We start from the raw sequence: 21,721 nt of genomic DNA on the forward strand, positions 1-21,721 counted from the left end.
TAAACTTTTCAATAAACTAGAGTGTAATCTAAATTACACACTTCTGGATTGCAGACTGATTTTCTAATAAACTAAGCATATTAGGAAAACAAAATGTACTTAACCTCAAAACCAAAAAATCTTGTGACAAGTTTGTTGCTTTAATCTCCTGTTTTATCCAATATTTGGTACAAGGAATGTGAATTTTGTAAGTAGAGGCTGAAATTTCAGACCGTGGAGATTGCTGACAAACTCCCGCTGCTGAAATATTTTTCTGTTATTCTGGTCCTAACTTTTTTTTTTTTTTTGCACAAATACAATCCCTCTTAAAGTTAAAAAGAACAATTTTCAATATAAGTGAAGTGGCAGCTGAGTAATTTAGCATAGCCTAGAAAATTAGCATTTCAGCATAGACAAAATAAATGGTAAAGTCATCACCATCACATACTGCAAAGACAATGCAAACAACCCTGTGTAGAGACTTCCTTCCACCCACTACCATCTCATTACTGCACTGGGCTCCGTTTCAGAGGAAGAAATAATGCAGGGGGGAGAGTGGACAATGAACATTGAGAAGGAAGCAACAGAGGGAGGGAGTCAATCCTTTCCCTGGACCCAGTTCAGCTCAGTCTAACACTGTTTAGCACAACACTATGCCACAAAGATTACTTGTTCTTCAAATAATTGTATTCTGTACACCATTTTACTGCTGCCAAAGCCCATGTTGGTTTAACAGAGTTGGAAAAACACGCATTCTAGAAAGGGAGAGAAAGGATTTGACACTGAAGTATGCTTCATTTAATTTCCCAGTTCCTATCTAAGAGACAAAGAGTGACAAACATTTTAAAGAATTAGCAGCATCCCACATAATGAAAGCAAAACCTGTATCAAGAAGACACAGGGAAGTAAATCATTGCCCAAGTACAAGACATTAAAAATTAAAGAATGGGAAGGCAGCATGTGAACATATGGTGTGAATAGGAGCTGCAGCTCCAACACCACAGTAAAACCTCCTTTTAACGAAGAGCCAGTTTAGTTTTATGAGTGCAGGGTTTTCCTGCACTATCACTCAACTATGGTAGTGAAATGTGGATGTATAAGCGGTTATTAAAAAAAAAAAAAAAACAACAAAAAAGCAACTAAGCACCACACTGCATCATTATAGAACTTCATTTTCAGAGAAAACAGTAATTTTGATCTAACTAATCAATTTATTAAATAATAGGAACAAAGATGTGCCTGGCAAAAATTAAGTGCTTGACTACAGTTGCTCTCTTTCTCTAAATCCAACACTCTAATCTCATGGTCTGTACAACCACTCCTGATGAGCTAAACATCATTTTATGGGACCAAATCATGCAAAATCCTGAATATGCCCAAGAAATGCCAAACACCACTGGCTATTGAGTTTAATCTTTCTGACATGCAGAGAAAATCTTAACTGGTAGCATTAATGAACAGCAACTCTATTGCAGTTATCAGAAGAGGATGAAAAAAATATGATACTCAAAGAATATTTAAATAATGAATCACTAAAATATTTCCTTCATGAAATAAGAAGGCTGAATTTAGAGGGCATGTTGAAGAGGGGAATGATCTGACCATGCGTTGCCTTGGGCAAGCTATGCAGTTTACAGATTTGGGGGAAAGTGGAGAACAGCTTCTGGGAGGTTCTGATTCCCCTTCTCACTTTTGGAGCAGACGGTCAAAGGGAATGTGAGGACAGGGGAGCAAAGGGAGCCTCAGCTCTCCCCTTCCTCTTCTCAGGGCACTACTGGAGAGCAGGAGGAGGGGAAAGAAGAGCTACCGGCCATAAATCAGCAGTAAAGGCAGAAAGGGGGAAATACGACTATCAGTCCTCCAGTCCAGTGCCCCTTAAAGCATGAGAGCAAATGCCAGACCAACCCTACGTTAAGAGGATTTGGCAATTTATGAATGGTCTGCCTCTGTCATGGGCCGTTCGTAGCTGTGGGGGCGCAAAAGGAAAAGGAACTACTTTTCCAAACTCCGGAGACTTACTCACAAGAGCAAGCAGGCCACCAAACGGTGCCTCACCCCGACCGCACCCCCACAACCGCGCATCACCACCGACCGCCACCAGCTCGCAGCCCATCGGGCAGGCGCGGCTCAAACGCACTGGCGAAAGCTGTAAAGATCTTTTTAACACCCCCACACCTCCTCCCTTCCCCGAAGGACGCTTCTCGGAGCGCCTGCGGCCGCAGCCCGGCCCCGGGACTGGGGTCCCCGCGGCCGGCAGGTGGAGCCGTGGCGCTCCGCACTCACTTGCAGTCGCGGTCCTCCAGGTCGAAGTGCGGGTTGAAGTTGATCATGATGCGCTGGTACGGCTCCGGCGCCTGGATCAGCCACTCGCACTTCTGGCTCGGGTGGTAGGACTGCGGGTAGCCGGGAGACGTGAGGTACCCGGGGCTTAGAATTTTGATCGTGTCGCCGCACTTATCTGCGAGGGGGAAGCAAACAGAGAGGGTCTGGTCTCGGTCCCCCTGTCAAGCACCCGCACGCCAAGTGGACCGGCCGGTAGCCGTGGGAATGCTGCGGGGCCGCAGTCTTCCACCGGCAAAATTATGCTGCATCCTTATGCCTTTAAAGCCATCTCTGCTACGTTGTACCCAAAGGAAGAGACCTCCTTCTCCAACCCCATCCTTAAGTCCAGCGGCAGGACAGGCAGCATGTAGTAGAAGATACCCCATTTCTAAACAGTATCCTTTCAAAAAGCTCTCCACTCCAACAGTGCCCTTTACAGCGTTAAAACCGTGCACAACGGGGTTAATGTTGGCTCAAAAGAGTACATAAGACATAATTAACTCTACAAAGCATAATCTTCTTAGGTATGAAGTTTAAAGAAAAGCTGGGAGGAGGTGTAAAGGGATGCCGTTTGACCCCCTGCCCAGCTGTGGGATAAGCCTGGTCTGTGTCACTGACCACTGGGATTGTCTTAGTGGATCCAAGCATTCGAAGCAGACCCTGCCTTTGTTTTATCAGTCCATAAATCTAGACAGGTTGAAACTATCTGTGCTCTTCAAACCCAGGCTTGCAGAGAACAAAGCAGCTCTAGTGAAGCAGAAATCATCCCCTATTTATTCTTTCAAGGAAGTTTGTTCACGCTTGGAGACTGCATCAAAGTAATGGAGCAGAACAACATCCCTTCCTCTCCCTTCCATTCCTTCCTCCCCCCATAAACAACAAAGATTTATTTCTAATAGCAGAATAGTTGCAAAAGTTTCAAGAATCACCAAGTGTGACTGAAGTGTGGTGTGCTGCATCTTGCTCCTCTGGTCAGCATTGTCAGGGTTGCATTTTAAGGTTTATAGAAAAAGGGGCAAGAAATCCAACCTACACAGTCATTCCACTGTCCAGTACAGGTTTGTGTTATCACTTTTTTAATACTATGGATTTCTTTCTATAGACCTTCAAGTAAGAAGAACATTCTTCATGCATTGATTGTGTAATTTGGAGCAATAAAACATGACAGTAAACTATGGACAGGAAGAATGTCCACACTAAAAAGCAAGACTATATATCACTACATCCCAATAATGGTACATAGAGGCTGCAGTGCTCTATCCAATACATTCCCTGTGAAAGCAAAATGGCAATCCTTGCTCTCAGCATGAATTCATAAATGTACAGGATTTTATTGTAGGAAAAACAGGTCAAATGGAAATGAATGAGGAAGCGCACATCAAAAATGCATAAAGCAATACTCTTTATAGAAATTATTTGCCATAAATTAGGAGAGAAGGGGATGATACATACTCGGCTATATGGTCAAAACCCAGATACTGCTAAGCACATTGCTGGGAAAGGCTATCTTATTATATTTCCGCTGTGCCTTTGCAAAACAGACTGTTTTCCTCTGACCAGAACAAAAGGAACTGCAGCTCAAAGCTCAAAAGCTGTCACTGGTGATCTTGCTAATCCGCTGTCTGGGGCTCTCAGGGAATCTTGCCTTTTCCTCCCTGTGTAAGCAAACTCGGAAAGTGATCCTGTCTCATTAAGCCCACTCCAGCCCTGCAAACAACATGGCAGAGTCTGGCATCTGTTAAATGCCTGAAATAAAGCAGTGCTGCTTATAGTCACTTGACAGAGTCACTTCAGAGGACGCTGAGGTGGACTCACTACCACCAGCGCTCCTTAATCTGCGATTTCTGGGAAAGTGACAGTGTAATAAGATAATGCGGTCTGCTAGACTCCCTGGCTCTGTGCAATCTCTCTCACACTTGATTAAGAAGAGCAGTTTCTAATGACTTTGGACCATTAGTTCCAAATAAGGTTAACGAATTAATTTAGTGGACACTAATACTGCATGTAGGTGAAGGTAGCATTAGTAGGTCTGGTAGGTTATAGGGGAGGTTAATAACCTTGGTGACTGCAACAGGACCACCACATTAACCACTCATAGTGGAGGCTTCTGCCCAGCAACAGGCTCTACTCCCCTTCTTTTCACAGGGAGAAATTATCAACAAAAGCATGGGGTGGCCCTCTCCCACTCCTCAGAGGTACAGGACTAGCAGCAATATAGGTTTATGTGGGAGGCAGCTGCCCACAACCCTCGCCTGGGTTGGGGGGATAAGCAAAGTGCACCTCTCAGAGCATCCCCACGCCAGGCTTGGTGCACGCCTCTAGCACCTTGGCTCCTGTGCCACAGCACTGGAAGAGGCAGCTCGTCCTGATTAAATTAAGCAGCCTCTTCAAAACATATTGGGAAAGAGATTAACTTCCATCATAAAACATGCGATTTTAATACTCTTTCTTGCTTGACACTCCACTTGTGGTCCATTATTAAAACAATATACCAGTATAAGTGGAGGGTGCTCTCTTCTTTTAATTACTTAGATTGAAAACCCAGTCAGGCAAAAGTAAATATTTGATAATTAGTTAGTAATAATTGCTCAGGATTTGCCGGAGAAGGAAGATTCGCACGAGCTGTTTCATGTGCAAGAGCTAAACGTCAAGCAGTCCCACAATTAGACCATCCTTAAAACTGCACCATGCAGTGAAATATTCACAGTGCCCTGGCATTGTTCGGGGAAGGAGGAGCACGCTGCTTTTAATTAGTTGTGTTTTCAACGGCTGCTTGACAGTAAGCTAGCTACATCACTCATTTGTTATGGGATTTCTACTCTTGGAAGGGAGTCGTGAGCCTTCACAGCTCCTCTCTTGGCACAGTGCAAGTTGCACGTAAGCTGCAGACCTGGGAAAGGGGTACTCTAGAGAGCTCTCCATGTGAAGACTACTCGCAGATACACACACAGCAAGTAAGAGGCATGATCTAAAACTTTACGCTTTGGAAAATAGAAAGGGTGGGAGGGGGGAGGGCAGAGAAAGCCCTCCCTTTAAAGTGTTCATTATCTTTCAGATTTCGAAGGAGATACATTTAATTGCCTATGAGACAGAACATTATTAAGATAATTGGCTGCCCCGATCCAACGAGAATGAACAGTCTGCTTCATACAACAGCCCGAAACAACAGAAAATAAAATCGAAAGGCAATGCGAGGGTGGGCGATCCTTGGGCGAGGACTCCGCCGCATCCCTCCTCCGGCAGAAAGTTCCCCCCAACCGGGCTCACGTCGGTGCCGGTCCCATGACCCGTCGGGTCCCACCGCCCTCTCCCCGCGCCCACAGCCGCCAGAGCTGAGACCCGATGTCCCACGTTACACTCACCGCTCCGCAGAGCCCTGGCGAGGGTGAAGGTGAGGGCTGCACAGTGCAGGAGAAGTCCCCAATCCATTTTCCCTTCAGGGGAAAGGAGGAAAAAAATAAAAATGCCCTCCACGCACAACTCTTCCTTAAATCCTGCAGCCGAAGTGAGGAGCAGAAAGCACGGTCCGCAGAGGCAGTCCCGGGGGCAGAGAGAGGCTGGCTTCTCTCTTCGCCTCAAGCCGCCCGCATCCTGTCATTTAGCTCCGGCTCCCTCTCCCTTTTCCCACACTTGTTCTTTCTCCAGGCGCCGCTGCCTCTGCCATTCCCAGCGAGACTAGAAAGCCAAACGAAAACGAGGGAAAAAAAAAAAAAACAAAACCAAAACCCAACAAACACACAAACAAGACAGACAAAAAATCCTGGCGGCTGCCGGCACCTCGGGAGCGCTCTGCCGGCGGGCTCCGGGAGACGGGGCGGGGGTGCTCTGCGGAGGGGAGATAAGGAAGGGAAAGCGGCCGTGAGCGGGGAGCAGCTGGGCGCTGGAGTTTGGCAAACTGCGTCCCCGCTGCCTACTCCGCTCTCCCGCGGGGCCGGAGCCCCGGGGCGGCGATGCCGGCGGTGCCCGGCGCCCCGCACTCACCTGCCCCGGTGGGGGACGAGCGAGCGCTGCCGCCGCAGGGACTCCCGGCCGGCCTGGGAAGCGGGAAGCGCCCGGGCGGCTCCTGCTCGCAGCCTGAGGAAGAGGAGCGCAACTCAGCGGCAATAAGAGAGGCCGAGGAGCCGCCGTCTCCCAAGCCCCAGTCCCCTCCCCCTCCCCGCCCTCCTCCTTCTCCTCCTCCTCCTCAGCCCCCCAAGACATCGGCAGCGCAGAAGAACGAACAAACAAACACGGCGAGCCCCAGCCCTGACACTCAGCCGAGGCGTGGTCTGGAGAGCGGGAACGCGAGAGGAGAGGGGGGGATCGAGAGGCGGTGTCCCCCGGCACGGCAGGTAGAGCCGATCGGGGCGGAGGCACCACCTGCGCCCGCCGGCCCGCGGGCTCCTGCGCGGCCCCGCGCAGCCCTGCCCGGCCCTGCCCTGCCCTGCCGTGTCCTGCCGTGTCCTGCCGTGCCCCGGCCCCACGCACACACACACACGCACCCCCGCCCACGTCCCGGCTCGCCCTCCGCACGGTGCCCCGCGGGAACCCTGCCCCGTTCCTTCCCGGGCCACCCCCTCTGCCACCTATCCCCCCCTCCCCACTCTCTTTCTGTTTCGTAAGGGAGTGCAGCCAAGCGTCCGTCTCCGCGCGTGTCCCTCGGAATCCCTGCTGTTCCCCAGTGGGACACCACCGTTGTCTGTGATCGCAGGGGAGTCTGGCTGTGCTGTTGTGGCGTGAGCTGCCCTCACCCCTCGTGAGCGGACCTCCAAGTGTTAGGCTCATCCGGTCACTGCCCTCGTCCCCTTTGCATTTCTGCATCTCGGCGGGAGGCCTCCCTGCATCCCTTCTCTTTCGACCCTTTTCCCCACCCTGGCTGTCATTCCTGTCTTTCTGAGCTTCTGTTGCGGCTTTGCCCCTCCAGTTTGTCTGTCTCTCATGAAGCCTCTTGAGGGGCTGAGGAGCTGAGAGCTCCTCCTGGGGGTCCCCCAGGGCAGGCTCTCCTCCCCATGGGGGCTATGCAGGATGAAATCCCCACTGGGGAGTGTCTGTCTCCTTCTGAGCATTCCCCCTCCCCCCCCACTCCCGCCTTGCTCCCACTGGCAACGGAGGACAGGAACTAAGCAGGGACATAGTGGGCTGTGCCTGAATCCTTCTGCTTTGGCTGTACGCTCTGGTGCTCACCAGCTATGGGCCCTGTTCCTTCCTTGCCCTATTGCCCTGTCTTACAGGCTGTCCCTGCACCTGGGGAGTGATCACCTAGCCGAACCCGACTGGTTCTTTTATATGGAGTACTTTGAGCTCCCTCTGTGTTGAGGCAATCCAGTCGCTGGGGTAGGGGTTAGAGGAAGAACTTCAAGGCTGAAAGCTGAAACACAGTGTTAAATGGTCCCCAAAGATAGGTCTGTGCTAAGAAAATGACCTGCGGCCAGCAATGGATGTCAGACACTCTCATCTCCCAGAGCAGTTTGAAAACAATTTGTTACTGGTGCACAGTTGAGGCAAACTCTGTTAATACTTGATCAGGAAAAAGGCCTGATAGAGGACCTACTCCACAAGGAGTCTTTCTGAAGGATGCAGTGGGAAAAGAATTGGGTTTTTCTGGGGCAGGATCATCCTCCAAGTGTAGCTGCAGCAGTAAATCCCTGTCCACCCTGAAGATGTAACCATGTTTGAAATAGTTTTCAAACATAGTTGTCAGTCTGCAGCCACACAGATTAACTACAAATGTGTTACATCTGTGTGCAGAAATGATACACAGATCCAGTCTCCACCATCCCTTTGTCTCTAGCCCCGAGTCTGAGATTTCCACTCTCCCTCTCCCTCTCTGCCCTTTTGAAGCCCCGACTTTAAGGTCAGCTGAAGTCTGGAGATTAAGTCCGTAGGAAATCTGTCTGCTGATTTCATGCTGCGCACTCTCTCACTACTACTTTCTGAGTTTTTGCCAGACATTCCCCTTCTCTTCTGTGATGGCAGTTGTGTAATATCATGCAGTAAAGTGAAGTTTGATCCTGTTGTACTCTCTGTACACTTCATTCTTTCCTTTCTTAGCTTCTGTCCCTGCCCTTGCCCCTGCTCCTGCCCATGCCTGTGTCTGCAGGCAGGCTAGAAACCAGGCAGGCTAAAACTAGTCAGATTGAGTTATTGGGTTCAGTCTCATTTCCCCATCTTTAGGCAGTCTCTGGATCATCATTTGTAATACTTATGCATTGATTGGAATGTATATTTTATGGGTAGCACATTAAGCCCCCTTTATTTTTTTTCTTTTAGAGAAGTTCCCAGAACAAGGGGGAAGGGGAGAGTTTAGCAGTTCTTTCTGATTATTAAAACTCTTATTCTGCTGGACAGTCCTTGAGATAAATTGGTTCTGCCCTGAAGCATATCTTAGTTTGTGACTACCTAAGCAGCAACATAGGTTTTAAATAAAGTAAATCTATTTTTGAAAGCCAAAATTATCTGCTGATGGTAGCTCAATAATAATAATGGCCAGTCTTCGTGAACAAAGATCCAGGGAAGGTCTTTCCACCTTCCAGCCTGCGCATTGGATTTTTTAGGTGAGACACAGTGTGCACGGAACTGAGCCCACCCTTTAATCCTAAGGTTCATCTGCCAGGGCCAAGCGAGCTTGGACAGTGGCAGCGAGGTCCTCAGGACGTAGATGGATTGCCTTACAGGGCTAACGAGCTCCATCTGCCCGAGGAGGGGCCCCGACCGGGAATCGAACCCGGGCCTCGGCCGTGACAGCGCCGCATCCTTAACCACTAGACCACCAGGGGCTCCCTGGCAGCTCAATAAGGGATTGCAGAATTGTATACGTATATGTTTGTTTTAAAACCTCAGCCTCAGAAGCCAAGATTAATTCTGTAGGTGACAAATAGTAAGCAGATACCCAGAGAGCACGTATATCAAAAATTACACTTTGTGCATGACAGTGGTGGCTCTCTTGCTTTGGGATTAGCATAGTCTGTCAGATAATTGCTACTAATCTGCAGAAAGGAAATAAAAATTCCTAGATGTACATTTTAAAAATGCTCCAAACCAACCAACCAAGCAACCAACCAGCCAACCAACCAACCAACCCTAGTGTTTTATCCATTTTTTTCTTATCTGATTAACAGGTTGCTTTTTGCAGATGGAGGCACAGTGTGTTACCAGCTAGTGTATTTTAAAGAAATTCCATTCCCTGAAAGAAAAATAAAACACTTAAATGCAAACAGGACATGTACATTCGGTAAGACTGTACAATGTGATAAATTTTAAGATAATGATGAAGGTTGCTTTTATCACCTGAGCCTACCCTGTAACCACGAATCCATATATCAAAGTTTATTTCAACATGCTCATGTCTCAAATGTCTGTGCTTCCTCTTCTTGCAGAGAGAGAGATGTACACCAGGCTGCAAAGACAGATGAACAGGAATGGTCTCTCTTGGGGCTAACATGGCCCATGGAAAAGATCTCTGTTCCTCCTCAGTACTCCATGGGTATTTTGGATTTCACACCAAGACTTTTTTTTTCTATTGAATTATTGAGACCTAGCAAATATAAAAGAATCTGGTACAGTAGAGTCCTTTCCTATCATAACACAAATGGCACTAGTCTATTTTTTTCACCCATCTTTTTCTTTCTGGTTCATGGATATAGGTGCAGGTTTCTTCCACGTATGAATTGCCCTGAAGTGATGAGTGAAGGCGTTCTATCCCGGGTTTACATATATTTACCTGAAAATGCTTAATCTTTAATCATCTTGAATATAAACTGGCATCAAATGAAACATTCAGAAGTCTCTCTTTATAATCCACTTCTCACATTTTAGTCACAGGATTTTAGGTCCTGATCCTGCAACTGCTTACACGTTTGTTCAGCTCTCCATTTTCACATCAGTAATGGGATTTTATGGCAGGGATGAGTTAGTGTTACAAAGACTGAATCTGAATCCAGTGTATGTAAAAGTTAATGGAGTGGCTAGCTTTGGGGTTTGGGTTCAGACCCATCTTTGCTTCGTAATTTGACTTGGTGTTTATAATGCTTTTTTGAAGATTGTCTGCACTTCTGTTATAAACCTGTTTCTCAAGAACTATATAATTCAACCATAAAAAAATATTTGCCTTGGGCTAAATCATGTAATATAAAACTTAAAATTCCAAAGGAAAAAACACTTTTCCCATTTTAACAATAGCAGAACAGAGCAACTTTGATGTTTACTCCTTTATGTACTCACATAACACAGTAACACATTTAATTAAAAACTAAGTTTGGCAAATGATTAATCAATGGCTTAAGACACCTTTATTTGGTGTTATTTTGAAAAAGAATCACAACAAATTAAACCCATCTGTAATATTAAAAGCCTAAGAATGGAGACTTCCTACCAGTATTTAGTGGAGAATAGAAATATATTTGCTTTATGACTAGTACCTACTAATATCTTAGTATAGAGTCTGGTGCTCATTTATAATCTTCTCTCTAATGTTTTCCTTTTCTTTCACTTATCTTCCCCAATAATCTCTCCAAAATTAGGCTCCTGTGTCATCTCCTCTCTTGTTGTTTTGGCCACATGAGTCACTGCTAGGCTTCCTGTTGCTTACTGTACTGAACCAAAGCTATTTACCCTTATCTTTAAGATCAGACATACATTTTCTCTTGTCTATATCTCTCCTCTCTCAACCCTTTTATCTCCTACATCTTTTATCCTCCTACTCAGTCTCTCACACCCAATGCTTTTTTACCCTGTCCTCTCACGTTACACCTCTTTTCCACACACAGCCACATGCATCTAAATGATATTCCTTCTTTTACTGCACATATTCCTAAGCTTCAAGGGGCCACTGCAAATACATTTATTTTTATAAACTGTGCCATCTGATTTCTACATTATTTAAATTTACATATGACCATGTGTTGCAATATACATTCATATTGTATACTCCATTGGTCAGAGATCAGATTCATTTGCATTTACATCATCTCCACACTGACTACATTGTTAGGGTTAGAGTGACTTTACAAATACCTTACCAGACTCCTTGGAATCACAACTATGCCATCTCACAAATGCCTTATCATTGTTCATCATTCTGTCTAAACATATTCCACTCCAAAAAATTAGCACAGCCCAAGGCTTTATTAGCTGATTATCTGATCATCAGAAGTCAAATGTTTTTATCTGTGTCAAAGGCAAATTATTGCACATATCATTCTATTCCCATTTCCAATGTGACAACAAGCTCTTCAGGTCTCTCCAAGGTCTAATTCTGCAATGCAGTGTAGCTTGCATTGCTACACTGCCAAAATCTAAACATGGTCACCATGTTATTCCAGATTGCCCCACTCCTTTTTTCTTTCTTTCTTTCTTTAGTAATATTTGTATATTCTCAGTGTAATCTGCTTGTTATCTGAAATAGGAAGTGGGGGACATATACAACATATTATTTACAGTAGTGTTCATAATAATAATGCCTGATCAACTCAAGGGGTTCTGAAGTAGCTGTTTCTGTGATGAAAGAAGTTTTACATAGCAAATCCACCATATGGACTAAGAATCTGATTATATTTCCATTGATGGTGATGACAAAATCCCACTGACTTCAAAGGAGAAAAGCAGGCCCTGTATGATGATAATGGACTCTTAGGTTATAAACTTGTTTTTATCAACTTCAGTTGTTTCCATTTGTTTGCATAATGGGTATATCAATGTCTGTGTTTACACTAAGATAACTGCTGCAAAAAACCAAAAATAGCAGTTCCTTTCAAAGTAAGGTTTTGCCAGACTGAAGGTCTGTAATCATTAAGAAGTAGGTAAAAACAGTGTTAGATGTATCTTTGTATTTCTCGTCTTGCCCTATTTTTGGCTGGAAAATTAGTGTCCTGCTCATGTAATCTATTCATCCGTAAAGGCCCATATGATTATATGATATTATTGAAAATTATATGCACTACTTTATATGTGCTCCATCTGATAGAATAATACTAGGAAGGGTGCAATGTTATTAGGGAAATGGAAGCTGTCACAGCAGCGCTGCATGGTTGTCAGGCTCCCCCTTTAGCTACAATGCAGCAATCAGGGTAAACAAGCAGTCGAACTGCATTCATTACAGATCAGATTCCCTTTCTCTGCCGTCTCTCATCTTCTTCAAGAGATGTTCTCTATCATAATTTTCTTTGTCACTTATTACAGCTGATGTTAAATGGCTTTTCAGCTAAATGCTTGTTTGGGTTATTTATTAACTAGAGAACATTTACAGTGGGCATACTTTGATGTTATACATGCAAAAGAGAACCCATTTGTAGACTCTAGTGGATTAACTAGAAATTCAGGGAATTGTATTCAGAGGGATTAACTCTTAGGCAGTGGATTACCTCCAGTCAGTTAACTTCATTGGAGGAGATGGAAGCAACCCCTAACACACAGATCTTTATTCAGGTGATTACATGTAATGCTAGGAGTATTATTCAAATAAATAAAGTATAATTAGTTCATATCTGTGCTGTTGTTGGTCTTGCAGCTTAAGAATATGACTTAGATCCGGAGGGAGCTCTTAGGGTCTACATGGGTAAATTTTGTTTCATATCGGGGCTTGAAACTGGAAAACTATGGGGTTTATTTTCAGAATGTTGGTTTCTTTCAGTATCTCCTCCTTATTGCTATGCTTGTAGAAAAATTGCTCTAATATGTTGTGTTTCATAAAATTACTTTGAAAAAAAAAAAAAACACCACAGAGTAATATTTTGTTTTGTTACTTTAACAGAAAGATGCAAGTAAAACAAAAAGGATATTTTGGCTATGGAATATGGTAATTTTGGCTATGGTAAATTTTTTAAAAACTGAATTTTCAGGGGGCATTAGAGGGATGTCAGAGGAACACAGTGAGGGTGTTAGAAAATTAGATTGGTAAACTAGTAGATAACTAGAAAAAGATATTAAAAGAGAGACTAAAAAAGGAATAGGAAATTATATTTTAAAAGGCCTCACCTTTCTTGGAAATTTGCCATGTTTGTAGTTTTTTCTCCATCTTGTCTTTTCTACTTTATTTTTACCTGTATTGAGACTACTTCTTTGTCAATAAAATCAATTGAAGAACTCCTGTTTTGAGCTTTACCTCCTTTGCAGGAGAAAAAAAAAAATTAAAAGAAGCTTCTATGCAATAACCAAAGCAGTTTTCAACGTCTGACAATCTTCTCAATCTTACTTCATGAAAAGGGTAACAGAATCATTGCGTCAGATTTTTTGTCATCTTCCAGGTATAGTTTAACATTTCTTAGAGACCTTTCTGGAATCTATTTTTCATTGTGGGTTCATGACTTTGTATAATTCAGACAAGTTGTCATGAGGAGAAACACAGTTGTCCAGGTTGTCATAGCAGCTAAAACTTTCCTTTTTGTGCAATTTTGTGCAACTAGGCCTTTGGCTTCTTGTAACCAAATCACCAGAAACATTATTAGTTTAATGAAGAAGCTCTCCAAAAGGCTGTTTCCAAATCTGTAAGTTGTCTGTCCAACAAGTATGTCACTGCTGTGTGCAGTATTTTATTCGCAAAGGCCATCTGGACAGCCTTGACAAAGGATTCGTATCATTTGCCAGAGAACATCTTGTTTGCTGTGAAAAAAAATTAAATTCAATGTTTTTCCAAATCTTTCCAGAGACATTGCTTTTTTTGTTCTCAATTGCTCTGTTGGCTTTATTGTGTTGAAACTTCTTTGTCATCATTGCAGAATTTATAAATATGACATGGTCTCCTTTTTCATCCCTGTGGCTAAAGTCTTACACACACCTTTGTTCTTTAAGATTATTCCAGACTCTGATTAGTAAGAGTCCTTGGTTTATTCTGGTGAGATTTGTGTTTCAGTGCAAACTCCCTGACATTTATATGTTGTGTTGTTTTTGAGATTTCCTTCATGGCTTGTTCATTGTGCCATAGCCTCTCATAAAACCTTCAATTATTTTATTCTCCTTTGAGGAAAATTCTTCCATCACAAAGATCTTAATGAGTAACAAACAGACAAAAGCCAGGTACCACATATAGACTGGAAAAAGGTCAAAGCCCACTTTAACAGCTTGGTGATAGCATGTAGTGATTCCAAAAGGTGCTTGGGTTTTATTGACTGGAATGAAGATGATTTCAGCTAGGCAGAAAATAACATGCTGTGACCAATGGCCAAGAACCCCACTTCAAATTAATCCTGCAAGATACCAAGCAGTGTTATAAAAGAGTAAGTAACCTCAGCTGCCATACAACACGTAATAGGAGCTGATTTTTTTTTAGCTCCTTAGTACAACACTGAGCATCTTGTTGGAGAGCTCTGCATCCTTCATACAGAAAGTTCATATATTAACATAAATTCAAATGTTCTTTCACCCAATTACCCAGAATTAGAAAAGGGTTTCCAGACCTTTGTGATACAGTATCTAGATGAAACATTAGAAAATTAATGAAATTAATTTTTTGACATATGCAGCATCACTCCCTGAATATAATTGAAAAAAAACATTTTTGAGAACAAGCAGAACTTACTGAGTTTATTGAAAATGCTTCTTTTACATTTTCTGCCTTGATTTCTGTCTCACAAGATAATTTTGTGGGATACGTATATGACCTAGTGTAATCAGTATAAATGTAATACATTTTGCATTCATCAGTATATTCAGAATCTCTCCAAGTCTCCATTCAAGTAAAGTATAGACACTCTATTTTGAAGAGTTTTAGGTGAATTAAAATTTAAAATCAAAGTATATGAATGGTTCTTAATTATGTAAATGTAGTACCTGGAGAAAAAAATGTTAAGTTCATGATGAGACAGCGTTAACAAACAATTTCTGCTTTTAAATGTTATCTATTTATGGCTAAAGAAGACCAGAGATGTGCTGGTGCTCATCCTTCCAAAGGCCCACACTTTTGGGGATGAAATGAGAACATTTTATACAGTGACTGCTTTAAAAAATAAAAATGTATCTTCCAAGTTTCATATCTCTAGACATGGTGGCAAGACTGCATGTGGATGGGAAAACCCAGCAGAAGGAGAGCAGCAGGCATTTAGAGGAGTCTGTGGGTATTTGTGTGTAATGTCTCCCTTGGTGAAGAGGAGCATTAGGAAGTTAAGCTCACTATTATCGTCTGCGGCTGCATTCTGGCAGCACGCTGCGGCGTTGCCAAGTGAAGCACACTCAGGTTCTTTAGCCAAGATATTAACCTATTGACCTACTGCCCCAGAATGAGAATGGTGCGGCCGTAATCGGCTCTCATTGAAGAGCAAGGTATTACAAACACTGAAAAGAAGCAATTCCTTGGCAACTAGTCAGAAGGTTTACCTGAGAAACACTCATTGAACTAAGTCAGTTTTTCTGAGAGACTGTGCTGCTTGCCTATGCCCCATGGAATGTTGTCTTCATGAAACTCAACTTCGTATGCATTACAACAGATTAGGATAATTTGGTTCAGTTGTTAACCTGTTTTCAAGTCCAAAGAAAAGTTTTTCTAAAGGTTAGATCAAGGAAAGAGTATTGCTCTGTAACTTGCAGTCATTCCAATCCCTACATATACCAACTTGAAACAGATTAATATTTTAATTAATTAAGCAGGCCATAGTTAGACTGATATACCAATGAGGGTGCTGTGTAGACCTGAGCACTACTGATAATTGCCATCATGATTTCAGTGTGGTTTTGGTCACTGTGAGCTAGTGCATGGAGACAGTGCCTAGGCCAGGGACTATTCCCCCTAGGAAGTCTGGGCAAAGCTGTCCTGCATAGATGAGACTGTGTTAGTTGCTGCCAGGCCAGAGAATAGTACCTGGCCCATTTGGTCAACTCGTATTTTAGCAGCTGCATAGACAATTACTACATCTTTGCAAAAACTGGTGCTGTCCAGCAAATAGAAAACTATCACAGTGAGAGTTAACCAAAACGAAGGGCTACTTTTTTGTGGAAAGGAGGCAATTAAAGTGAAGGGTGATCCTACATACTACCACCTGCTGCTCAGCTGCCCAGTATGGAGATCAGTCCCTGAGTTCCTTAGATCCCTAAGGATCAGACCCTGAATGTTTTCTGGGAGGGTCTTGAGCAGGAGGACATGCAAAGGATTCAACATCCATTTCCTATCCAAATTGCTATTATTCATCTACTAGGTGATAGCCCAGATTTCTCTGTTGGCAGACCAGAGTGCAGAGGGCTCTGTTTTACCAGAAAGTGGTCTGAGCAGAAAGGGTTTCAGCATTCCACAGTGTGAGCTGCTGGCTCTTTGGCAAAGGGGAGTGGGTCCAGTGTCTGTTACTTCAGCTGCCCTACTGGAGGGAGGAGAGTGTCTTTGAGAGGGACAGAGAGGTACCACCCCATATTGTTGTGCCAGTCTGCTTCCTCACCACAACCAGGAGTGGATCTCACCTTTGCTGTAAGAGGGGCATGCATGAGTTTCCAACACACTGTAGAAGCCCATCCATGTGATGATGAGTTCTGGGAAAACACTGAAGGCAGTGGTAAATGACCATTCTCATGCCATACCTCCTGCCTTTCTCTTCCAGGTCTTGAGCCTGTCCAGTGTGGTGCTCATCTTATGCCTGTATGGTGGATCACCCAAAGATATTCCTTATGCCTTGCATAAGACATATCTAGATCCTTATAAGCTCACCTGGGCCAACTTTGAATGAGTTAAACACTGAAGAGTGAGTAGGTATCAGGAAACCAGGTAAGAGGAAGTCAAGGAATGTCTTTTAGACACCACTGTTGGGATCCTCTCAGAGTAACTACTGTTTTTTGAACTTTTGTGATGCTACCAGTATGGCCTGTGGATGGTGCAATACCCTGATGATCCTTTCAGGGCGTCTGGCTTTCCACTCCTGGGCTTTCTGTTTTGCATGCTGAAAGGAGAGTTGCTGTCTCTGTGAGGCCCAGGCTGGCTCCACAGTGTTCCTCAGACATCTGTTGACATGGTGTTAACAGCACTTGTCATCAGGCCTGGGTCCATAGGCCAGGCTGCTAATGAGGAAACTGCCTTACAGCCTCAAGAGTGGGATTTTAATAAGTGTGATGTGGAGAGTATACACATGTCCTGGAGTGTTGTGTGAATATTTTGGGTTGCATGTGAGAGTCTGAGGTCTTCTGGGTTAATGTTGGAGTATGGTGACAGATGGAGATAGCTAAACACAGTATGGCCTCATCCATACTGCTTCTTGGTGGAAGCTAACCCCAGGATGAACTCGGGCTTCATGGTGAAGAGATGTAAGGGGAGCAGTCCAAACCACTGCAAAAGAGAATGCAGAGCAGACACTGAGGGCCGAATGCTCAGGCTGCAGCACTCACCCTCTTTGGTTTCACAGGTAAGGATGTGGACTGTCAGTCTTCCCTGCAACTTCTGTCTTTTCTTGATAGAACACATGATTATTTTGATTTAATAAAACAAAACAGTATTATTTCTATCAGGCTAGAAACACAATTTTAAACAATTTAATTTAAAAAGCCTTACTAGATTCCCTATGATCCACATCTGAGTACTGACACAAGAGGGTGTCTGAATTTCAAAGCTGGCATGGTTTGACTCACATCCTGGTGAACCACGGTCACTATCACTGCTGTATACCATGTTCTGATTGCTGTTTTGCAAAGACATTAATGAGTTTCCCAGATCAAAGCCGGCTCTTTCTCAGCATAGTTTAACATATATAAACAAAATCTGTTGCAGTAACTGTGAAATCATTTGCATTCATAATTATAGTGGTTTTTCTCATAAATTGCAATCATATCCAAGAAAACATATAAAAATAGAAATACATTACTTATGCTTTATTGTTCAAAATGGGTTTCTGTTTTATCAAGCTGCAATGTGAAAAAAATACATTTACTCAAAACAAGAAACCTGGAATATCGTACTGTGGCAAGGTGGTGACAGATCAAAATCAAGAATAGTGCAGTTATCTCTTAAAAAGAAGCTAGAACCTTTGAAATCACTATCACTGTAGTGTTAAAAGCCCCCAAATAAAAACAACACCATGCCATATAGACATGAGATGACATTATTCTAACTGAGGGCCTCAACTGAACCAAAACATTTGAATTTTTTATAAGGTTTTACATTTTTGATGAAAATATCTTAGTAAGGAACTGTTAGTAGATTCAAAAATATGTCTGTCAGATAGATATTCAAGTCTGTAGTGTTGTGAAAGCTCTTGGAAGTGACAGTGGATGTGCAGTTGATCAAAAGTCTCAGCCGATTTAAAATGCTCAGTAAAATCCAATTAAGCAAAGCAGAGACTAAGGAATCGAAATGTCTACTTTTTCCATCCAAGCACCTGCATATCTTTAGGAGTTTAAGTTATTACTGGTATACATAGTCTATATAGGAAATAATGAAATATTTTCCCTTCCAAGAATTCTAGGAACTATAGATTCCAAGAATTATAAATTCCATTCACTCAGAGTATTTGAGACAGAGGTATTGTATTCAGATAACAAGGCCTGAACTGGTCTTCTGGAAAAATAGAGGAAGGAATTCTATTATCATAAAAATCAGATTCTGCCACTGTTACTCTCATCAAGTTGTAGTTTAGTCCTGAGTATCTTACATCATTTTGGCAGTTTCACTACTAATGGAGAATCTGGTGGGCATATGGATAACAAAATTTGTCTAATAGAAAATTTTTCAGTTTTCTGCATTAAATACATAGTAGTATAACTTCTGATGAGGGTATTCTACTTAAACTGTCCCCTGTAATGGATGATTTGGCTGCAATAAGAAGTGACAGGCTTTTCCTATCTTAAGACTAAACATAAAGGCTTTCTGGAATTTGAAAGGAGTTTTTTAATGTCCTAAGAATTTCTCTCTGTAGGTCCTGGTTTTAGCTAGAACTAGAAAAAAAAGAGAAGTGCTGAAATATAATAAATAAGGCTGCTCTCTTGAGCTTTCCAAACCACTTTGCTGACCCAAGAGGCGGGTCAGAAAAATACTGAATCCTGAGAGTGCTTATCTGAACCACACTTTTGAGGGGCAATGGGTCACGGATGGAATCTTTAAAATAAGAATCCAAAGTTCAAGCTCTTGGTGTCAATTTAGTATAATATCATGAGGAGTCCATATCTCCAGTGCAATATTAATGATGATGTTAAAATGCATCATGAATACAGATGCAATTAACACGAGATTCTCAAACCAGTCCTTTGTGATAAGTGTGGTGATAATCCAAAACTAGGGAAAAGTGAAGGGTCATTTACTGTGCCAAGCTTAACACATTTGGGCTCTGTTGGAGTAGTTGGGGAAGCCAATTTTGAAGCTGAGCGCTGTTTGTTTTAAAAGCATTGCTACTGCCTCCTATTTGTTTAAATCTAGAGCTCTAATATTATACTGTCAGAAATTGCTTTGAAACTTCACTTGGCAGGAGATGTTTTCTCAAGAAGACAGGACCCAGGTCATTTAACACTAGTTCAGTGTAGGAACCAGTTTCAATAGGGAGGGAACCTTTGCTTTCTTGGGGAGGGAGATGGAATTTTTGCCAGAGAAGCTATCTAGTATGCACTCACAGGCTGCCACTGCCAGCCAGGCAAGCAGCTGGTTTCAGCACGCATTGTTGTTTCCAGTTGGTCCTCATCTGTAGCCTCATATAGAGCACATCACAATAATTAAGTCTAGAATTTACAAAGGCATGGATTGGAGGTGGCACTGTCCAAAGCCAAGAAGTAGTGTGATAGATGTCTAAATGAAGCAGGTATGAAAGGCTGTCTTGGGCCTGCAAAGCCACTCATGATTTCAAAAAGCAATAGGAATCCAAACACACTCCAGGTGAAAATCCTCCCAAATGGGAAGTGGAAAAGAAGTAAGATCACACCTATTTTCCCTTGCACAATAGCACCTCCTCCATCTTGTCCAAATTAAGCTTCTGTCGGCTTGCCCTTATCTAAGTATTAATCTCTGCCAGGCACAGGCAAAGCAAAGATGCCACACCATCTGGGTTTGATGAAAATGAGGCAGAGAGCTGCGTGTCATCTGCATCTTGAAAGCACAACAGCCCAAATTGTGTTATTATCTCTCTCAGCATCAGATAGAGGAGGCGCACTAAAATATAGCCTGGCAGAACCTGTGTGAAAGTGTTCTTTGGGCAGATGAGCAATTGATCAAAATCACTTTCTTTCATCTCCTGGGGCCCAAACCTGTTTTAGTTGAAGCCTAAAGCAGTTTTGCAGTTGAGTTCAGCGGGAACTGGAGTTGACATTTGGAGAGTAAAGAACAAAATCACTCAAGTGAGTGATAGCATAAAAGCTATGCTGTTTATCACAACCAAGGACCATGGATATCAAAGCCCACTGACTGATCTCAAAAATTACAACAGACACCTGAGATTTTATCCATTGCTAAGGAGTAACCAACAATCAGTGAGACCAGAACAGTCTCTGTGCTATTCTTCTAACTGAAATTAACCTGAAAAAAAAGGCTGAAGGACAGATTAAGGTTCCAGACTGGATTATTTATCCTCATCTTCCTTCTTAAAGACCCTTAGAGGGGAGATTGTGGAGTAATGTGATAGCAACAGAATTGCATACCCTGAGAGATGCTTGTTTAAGGTGACCAATGGTTATATAGTTTTGCAAAGATGCTATCTTTAGTTCTTATGAGGAATCAGAAATATTTGGTTCAATGCATTCATGCTCAACTCAGTGCCAAAATCCAGGCTGCAAAATTAAGTCACTCCTCAAACTTCTAAGCTGCTGCTTAAGCTGGCTGACATATTGCCAGAGAAGAGGTCACGTTTATCTCTTCCAGTCCCAGCTGTGTGACCACAAGTGGATACACTGCCTGTCTTGGAGAACGCTGAGGGTGAAGAGTTCATTTGTCCATCTCCTTTCCCACAGGTCATCAACTGCAATGAAGTAGGTTGGCTTGGCTTCTCCTGTAGGGTCATCTTTATTCTTCTGAATGGAGACCCAACTTTCACTACCCTTTGGTGTTTGCACAGGTTAAAAGCCTTATGTGTTTCACCTAGAGTGACACTCAAAAGGTGTACACAAGATGGGTGATGACATAGATACAATATGAGGGTGAAGGGAAGAAATAGCTGTTTGTAACAAGATTCTGTCGGTTCTTACTTTTTGGTTAACAACAGGTTGCAAGGTGTGCAAATGTCCAGATGGAGTGGACACACATGTACCACAGATCATGCTTTACATCAGTCTGCACATATGTCCTTTGAGTGGAATAAAAGATTCACTTCTAAGCAATCTGGGTTACAGGCTCACATGGATTGAAAGGAAATCGTTATGGTATTTTAATCCTAGCAATTTTCTGGAAATTTGCGAGGGGGAAAAAAAGGCTCAGATTAAAAACTTAAGCTCTTATACTAGTTAAGAAAACCCAGCATTCTAACATGATTAACATTAATAAGTAGCGATTTTAAAAGCAGCAGAAGTGGCTAAGCCATAGTGGAACTGCATTTTAGGAATTTTAAGATAATAATTTGAGTATTAA

At 42.9% G+C, this 21,721-nt stretch overlaps 1 protein-coding gene across 3 annotated transcripts in view; it reads right to left on the reverse strand.

Annotated features, from left to right (window-relative positions):
- Positions 1-6,383, reverse strand: part of NRP1 (neuropilin 1) — a 113,591-nt gene extending 107,208 nt beyond the window's left edge. For all 3 annotated transcript variants that reach the window (XM_027887992.1, XM_027887990.1, XM_027887991.1), the window contains exons 1-3: positions 6,283-6,383; positions 5,664-6,126; positions 2,263-2,437 (exon numbers count right to left, since the gene is read on the reverse strand). In XM_027887992.1, the coding sequence (XP_027743793.1) occupies positions 2,263-2,437; positions 5,664-5,730 (242 nt within the window). In that variant the 5' untranslated portion in view covers positions 5,731-6,126; positions 6,283-6,383. The remainder of the gene's footprint in view (positions 1-2,262; positions 2,438-5,663; positions 6,127-6,282) is intronic.
- Between the last annotated feature and the right edge of the window lie 15,338 nt (positions 6,384-21,721).

Source organism: Empidonax traillii, unplaced genomic scaffold (genome assembly GCF_003031625.1).
Source record: "Empidonax traillii isolate 1590-97213 ecotype Southwest subspecies unplaced genomic scaffold, ASM303162v1 scaffold227:size730986, whole genome shotgun sequence".
Taxonomy (NCBI): domain Eukaryota; kingdom Metazoa; phylum Chordata; class Aves; order Passeriformes; family Tyrannidae; genus Empidonax; species Empidonax traillii.